General features: G+C 38.2%; 1 protein-coding gene across 1 annotated transcript in view; it reads left to right on the top strand.

The window, feature by feature from the left end:
• UBR3 (ubiquitin protein ligase E3 component n-recognin 3) overlaps positions 1-7,663 on the top strand; it is a 347,537-nt gene that overhangs the window by 175,727 nt on the left and 164,147 nt on the right. Inside the window, exons 13-14 of the mRNA XM_007953244.2 lie at positions 6,624-6,689; positions 6,814-6,903. Coding sequence (XP_007951435.2) covers positions 6,624-6,689; positions 6,814-6,903 — 156 coding nt within the window. The remainder of the gene's footprint in view (positions 1-6,623; positions 6,690-6,813; positions 6,904-7,663) is intronic.

Below are 7,663 nucleotides of genomic sequence, written 5' to 3'. Positions count from 1 at the left end.
TATATATATATATATATATATATATATATATCAGTATTTCTCAGGAATGAAAATTAGTTTCATTTGAAGAGGTAAAAGTGACAGTGCAAATATAAACAGAATGTGGGAGATTACTGGAAAGCATGTCACAGCTTTTCCCCCTGTCAGAATTTGAAAAGATGGATTTGGACAAAAGTGGTTGTTACTAATAATGAACTGAAAAGAGTTAGAATGGGATGTGCTATGTATGAATTGCTTTTAATTAGCCAGCCAAGTTTTCTATCAGGAGCACCTTTCTGTTCCTCTTGTGAAGGAATATATATGCAGAAGGAAGACTGTGTTTCAGACTCTTCTTGATTTCTGAACCCTGTCCAAATAGAACTCCTGCTATATTCTACCCCCTCAATGTAGGTACTTTGGTATGTTTCTTTTCTCTAATTTTTAATTTTAAAACAATGGCAGTCTTACAGAAAAGTTGGAAATAGAGTACAAAGAACTTTTTTCCCTAAATAAGTTGTTGAATTGATGCTGTAGCCTACATTACTTACAAATAGGAACTTTCTCCTACATAATTGGAATACAATTAAAAAATTTGAAAATTAGCATTAATTTCATTATACCTAATTGCTAGACCTTGTTCTTGTTTTGCCAATTGTCCAATGATGTCCTTTATAGCTAAAGGATCCAGTTCAGAATCACATGTTGCATTTAGTTAAATTTCTGCTCTTCTTCTGGAATAGTTTTCTCAGTCTTTCTTTGTGTTTTAGGACATTTTGGAGAAATATAGATCGTTTATTTAATAGAATGTCCCTCAATTTGGGTTTCTCTTATGGTTACATTCAGATCATGCATCATTGGCAGAAGTATCACAAAAGTGATACTACATTCTTTTCATTGTATCTTGTGTGGTGGTTGTCCTGATACTGATGAACGTTCCCTTTGATGACTTTATTAGGGTGTTGCCTACCAGACTTCTCCACCTTGAAGTTACTCTTTTCCCCATTGTAATGAATAAAATTAATCTAATTTCACATCAGATTTTCAGTTCATTTGTTTATTTTCATTTGTGAGGATTTATCTTTCTATATTAATCAATGGGTTATAATCCATTACTATTATTACTTGATGCTTAAGTTGTTAATTACTTAAGGTGAAAGCTCCTCTAAACTGGTTTATATGTCCTTTTAACTTGCCCATTATTCTTGACTACCTCTTTGCTTTCTGGTCCAACAAGATGTTTCAGGCTCACTTTATGTTTTTCCTACTCCATTCTTGGAATCAGGTATTTCTTCATGGACCCCTGGTTGCTTTTAGTGGAGAATGGTATTTATAAAGAAAGATGTGGGTGATAGGTATGCTCATTGCTGTTGGGGTGTCACTGCTCCCAGGCCCTCTCAGTGAACAGAATTAAGGAATATATATGTGTGTGTAGGTATACACACATACATGTACACTGGATTTATTTCCATATCTGTTTATACATATGTTGAAAGTAATGGGCTCACACTGATATTTTCAATCCCAGTCTAACACCTACATTCTAGTTTTCTCCAACAGTGAGAAACCTGGCTTCTGTTATCCTTTGTATATTGACTCATTTGATCAACTCTTTTATACATAACCAATCTTTTATCTCAGTTGCTGTCCTTTTCTTCACATGGATACCCTCTTTTCCCTGTTTGGCTGTGAGTCCATATTTTGCCCTCCTCCCCTGCTCCCATGGACACATGTGGACACTGTCATCATCCTTTTTGGGCTCTGACTCGCCACCCTGGAATGCACTTCTGACTCCAAACCTCAGGCAGTCCTCCTCTTCTTCTGATCGGGCTTTGCCATACTACACTTGGTTGCCCTGCTGTGGGGATATCCTTTTGATTCTAGTTGGTCTGGGATTCTGTATGTCAGGCTACTTCTGCCACCCTTCCCATCCTCCCATACCAGCTCATCTCCCTCCTTCCTACCCCAATATACATGATTGCCCTCCTTACCTCACATGGGCTCTGACATTTTTTCTTAAGGCCCATTATCTGTAGATGCCTCCTCCTTCCAACTCCCTGTTGCTTTGAGACTTAATTGTTCAGGAAGGAAAGATCCCCCTGTTGTCTTCAATTCTAATTCTCCCTGCCCCAAACTCATTTATTACCCATCGCTGATGACTCTACTTCTAATATTTATGTATACCTTTAGCCTTCAGCCTGGATTTTGCCCATTTAGATTCTGATTTTGCCTTCTCCAAATCTCCTTGAGTCTTTTTCTAATTGTTGGTCTTTGAGCTTAAACTTGTGTATATAAATGATAATAAGTCAGTCTTCATTTTCCAGCCCCCACAGTGCTCCATCCTCCTTTCATCTGCTTTACTCCTTCTTCATCCTATCCAGAATTAATCCCTCAGCTGGACTGTCTCTAACCCAATTCTCCATGGCATTTGAAGCTTTAGGAATTGTTGAGATGGTAGCATCACTAAAACAACAGAAAGATTGATATAGGGAGGAAATTGGATTACACAAAGAGGATTATAGTAGTAAATGTTTGACATGAAGTTGATCCATGGTTATACTTAGGGGTAGAATTAAAGAAAGTTAGAATCATATAGGGAGCTCTGGTAGCATAGTGCCTAAGGCACTTGACTGCTAACCAGAAGGCTGGCGGTTCAAACCCACCAGCCACTCCTCGGAAGGAAGATGGGGCAATCCACTTCCGTAGTGGTACTGCCTGGGAAACTGAAGGAGGGGTCACTATGAGTCGGGTCTGACTCGACGGCACATAACAACAACACAACAACAACAGAATCATACATGTTATACAGAACAACTGAACTCAAGGAAGGAGTAGATCACTCAGTCTATTTGTTTCTCACACAGAAGTATTTTTAGAAAGATACTGAATATTATAAAGAATTTAAATTTTTAATAGAGAAAATATGAAAAAGCAAATAATATGTTATATTCTTACGTGGTATTTAAAAGATTTTGTTTTCAAGTGCTTTGATATACTTTAATTTGGTCCTCAAAGCCCTGTAAGGTAGAGAAGGATATTATTATTCCCCATTTTGTGGATGGGAAGTTGAGATGGAGAGACTCTAAATGACTTATCTCTAGTTATTTAGCAAATTACTAGTAGTTTTGGATTCAGAACTCATGTCTCTCAGCTACTTGTCTGATAGTGTTTAAGCTATATTGGCTGTTAATGGTAAAAAGAGATTTGGAGTCAGAACTGAATTTACAGGGTGGCTTTGTCACAGACCAACTGTGAGACCTTGGGTGAATTTTTTTTTTTTTTTCACCTTGCTGAATCCATTTGCACATAGGTTTATTAGAGATGATAATATTTCCTGCTGAGGATTGAATAAAAGGAATTTATTATGTGTATGAAAAATCCATCCTTTTAGGTGGATGATGCCAGAAGTTACTGAGGTAATAAAATATTACACCTATTTTTTACTTATAGACTATCTCATAATAGAATATTTACTGTCCAACTATTTTGTGCTTTAATGACATCCATCTGGCAGTAACGAATGTTGAGGTGTGAGGTGAGAGTAACACTGGTTCTGATGGTTAAGGGCATGTGTCATCTTGGCTGGGCCATGATCCTTAGTGATTTGGCAGTTATGTAATGATGCAGTCTGGCAGTTGTGTGATGATGCAGTCATCCTCCATTTCCATATAATGCCAATTATTACATAACAACCTGGTCTTTGAAACCTAACCATGTTGACAAGTAAGGAATGAAAGTATTAAGCAAATTATATATTTTGAGCTGAATTAAGCTAAAGCAAATAACCTAAACAAACAAACAAATAAGAAAAACCCAAAATCCATTACCATTGAGTTGATTCTGACTTAGAATGACGATGTAGGACAGAATAGAACTGCCTCATAGGGTTTCCAAGGCTGCAGTCTTTATGGAAGCAGACGGCCACATTTTTTCTCCCACAGAGTGGCTGGTGGGTTCAAACCACTGACTTTTGGTTAGCATTTGAGCACTTAACCAGCGTGCAGTCAGGGCTCCTTGCTAGCAAATAATTATATAGAAATAAGGGATGGAATAGATTTTCCTTTACAATATAAGCCATTTGGGAATCCTCAAATGCATGCATACCATGTATGGCAATTATTGTGAGTATGTAGCAGGGAGATTTGACTGTTGTCTTAGGCTGAGTTCTCTAGGGAAGCAGCACCAGTGAAGCTTGTAAATATAAATATATATGTGTGTGTGTGTGTGTGTGTGTATACATATATATTTGTTTGTGTGTACATGCACATACACATACACACAGATTGAGAGAGAAAGAGAATGAGAAATTTATCTCAAGGAAATGACTCACACACTCATGTAGTCATAGAGATTGACAAGTCCTAAGTCATTGGGTCAGCTGGAGGCTTCTCCTCACTTAATACAGCTACAGGGGCAAGATAGACAGGCAGTACAGAAGGCCACTTGTTCAAGTCTAGGAATCAGAGATGATGATGAACCAGATACAGGGTCCAGATCCAGCCGAAAACCAGAGAATTTTCCCAGAACGTCCATGTGTGTATGTGTGTACGTGTGTGTGTGTGTGTGTGTAGGTTGGCTTTCTGTGCTTATTTGCCCCTGTGATCAAATATGGTCTTCCTACAGTTGCTTAATTTTATAATTTCAAGCATAGTCCAAGACTGCCTGGGGACGTCTCTTGGATTCCAGTTCCTAATTCTTGAGAGAAAGAGAGAACCTCATTGCACAGGTTGAGTTTTATGTCCTCTGACCTAATTCTAGTCATATGTGGCCACTATAAACTTAGCTATTCGGTTTCAGTCCCTGGGTGAGTGTGTGAGGGACTGTTCAAAGAGGATGGGGAGGATGGTGAGCTGGGAAGATAGCACAAAAGGCGTTTTACAGAGGGTAAAAGTAGAAGCATGGGCTACTGCCAAAATGTAGGCACTGAATATTGAGGGCTTGAGCTAAGGGTAGGAACAATGTAGAAAAAATTTAAGAAGTGACTTTAAGATCTACTTGGAAATCAAATAAACACATATTGGTACCTGAAGATGTAGGGAAGTTGTGAGAAGGAGTCTACATTTCAGATTTGAATTATTAGGAATATGGAGAAGAAACATTGAGGAGGATTGAGTTTTAGGACAAAGATGCAGAGTTGGTTTGGATACACTGTATTTGTGGTCCTGTGGAGCATTAATGGGAGCTCTGGTAGCATAGTGGCTAAGGCACTTAGCCACCAGAAGGCTGGAGGTTCAAACCCACCAGCCACTCCTTGGAAGGAAGATGGGGCAATCTACTTCTGTAGTGATACTGCCTCGGAAACCCAAGGAGAGGTTGCTATGAGTCGGGTCTGACTTGATGGCACATAACAACAACAACAACATGGAGCATTAATAGGTCTGATAGCATAGTGCCTAAGGCACTTGACTGCTAACCAGAAGGCTGGCATTTCAAATCCACCAGCCACTCCTCGGAAGGAAGATGGGGCAATCTACTTCCATAGTGATACTGCCTCGGAGACCCAAGGAGGGGTCACTATGAGTCGGGTCTGACTCGATGGCATGTAACAACAACAACAGGTTGTGCAAATTGTTTGTGTTCAACATTTAACCTAAAGATTGGTGGTTTTAATCCCCTAGTGGTACTGAGGAAGAAAGACCTGGCAGTCTGCTCCTATAAAGATTACAGCCAGAAACTCCTGTCACACATGGGGTCACTGTGAGCCAGGGGCTTACTCCATGGCACTTAACAACCTCCTCTTGTTTCTTATGAGAATTAAATGAGTTAACATAAACCAAGTATTTAGCACAGTGATTGGCACATAACAAGTGCTAAATGAATGCCAGTTGCAGTTATTCTTTACTGCTGTCATCATGTTTGTCATAAATGCATTTGAGGATTCCCAAATGGTCTACTGTGGAAAGAAATCTAGTGTATCCCTTTTTTCTATTTGATTATTTGCTTTACCTTAATTAAGTTTAAGAAATTATATTTAATATATGTTAGATTCTGTGGAAGAGCTTTGATGGTACAGTGGTTAAGGCATTTGGCTATTAACCAAAAGATTGGCGGTTTGAACCAACCAGCTGCTCCGTAGGAGAAAGATGAGGTGATCTGCTTCTGTAAGGATTTAAGATGCAGCCTTGGAAACCCTTGGGGGCAGTTCTACTCTGTCCTATAGGGTTGCTTTGAGTCGGAATTGACTCTGTGGCAATGGGAGAGTTTAGTTCCTGGGTAGTGTAAATGGTTAATGTTCTTGGCTGCTAATCAGAAGTTTGGAGGTTTGAGTCCACCCAGAGACACCTCAGAAGAAAGGCCTGGTGATCTATTCATGAAAAATCAGCCATTGAAAACTCTGTAGAGCATAATTGCACTCTGACACACACAGTGTTGCTGTCAGTTGGAATTGACTCAACAGCAACTGGTGGTAGATGCTGTGGAGGATTCAGAGATGGGTATGTACAATTTTTGCCTTCAAGACTTAGATGTTTAAAATGGAATAATTTTATCTACAGTGGTTGTTTTTAGCTGTATCTTCTAAATTTTCAAGTTCTGATAGAAGCATACAGGAACAAATTACAATGAAAGAATGATTTTAACATTTCAAAACCTTCTTTGAGCTTTATAAAATATTCTTTGACTTGTGGATTTTTGTTTGTTTATTTCAGCCAGCACCTAACCAAGTCACTTTCCATTTACCACTACATCGTTACTATGCCATGTTTTTGAGTAAGGTAAGATTCCTCATTAAATAATTCTGTGGATTTCTTTTGCCCCCTATATTCAGCATACTTTTTTTTTTTTTGTATATTGGAAAATAAGTATTTAATAAGTAACTTTTTTAACCATGATTTTTAGGCTGTGAAATGTCAAGAACTAGATTTGGATTCTGTTTTACCAGATCAGGAAATGTTAATGAAGCTAATGATTCACCCACTCCAAATTCAGGTGTGTATTCAACTTAAAAAAATTTTTGAATTGAATTTCTTGGTTAAATGATTCTTCCTTTATTTTACTTGCATGTCTTTATCATCATTATAGCCAAAATGTTTGAAAGACTTTTTTTTTTAAAACTGAATCTTCATAGTTTTGCCAGATTTTATATATATATATATATTGTAATTTGGGTGAAGATTTACAGAGCAAATATATTTAGATATATTTTTGTTCCATGAACTTTACTTTTAGTTTTAGTTTCCCCAGAAATTCTTTTCACTGTCTTTACTGATGGGGGAGTTTTAATATACTACAGCACTGTTATGGGAGATAGGTGACCCAACAGGTTTTAGTCTTAGTGCTACTACTATTTTATCACATTTGTGTATTGGAGTAAATCACTCCTTTGATTCTCAGTTTCCCCACCTGCAAAATGAGAGAAGGAGATGAGAAGAATTAGCCTGTGTAAGCTCTCTGGTTTCTTTCAGGTTTAATATAGTTTTGTGGGCAAACTTCGGATGTACATCAGAGAAATTTGTGTTCAATTTGTTTTTCTTTGTAATTTTAGGAGCTCTGGTAGCATAGTGCCTAAAGCACTTGACTGCTAACCAGAAGGCTGCGGTTCAAACCCACCAGCCACTCCTTGGAAGTAAGGTTGGGCAATCTACTTCTGTAGTGATACTGTCTCGGAAACCCAAGGAGTGGTTGCTGTGAGTCGGGGCTGACTCGACGGCACATAACAACAACAACAACAACAACAAACATTACTAAA

This window comes from Orycteropus afer, unplaced genomic scaffold, assembly GCF_000298275.1.
Source record: "Orycteropus afer afer isolate SDZICR_OR568_19922 unplaced genomic scaffold, OryAfe1.0 scaffold00001, whole genome shotgun sequence".
Classification (NCBI taxonomy): domain Eukaryota; kingdom Metazoa; phylum Chordata; class Mammalia; order Tubulidentata; family Orycteropodidae; genus Orycteropus; species Orycteropus afer.
This window is presented reverse-complemented; position numbering and strand designations above follow the sequence as displayed.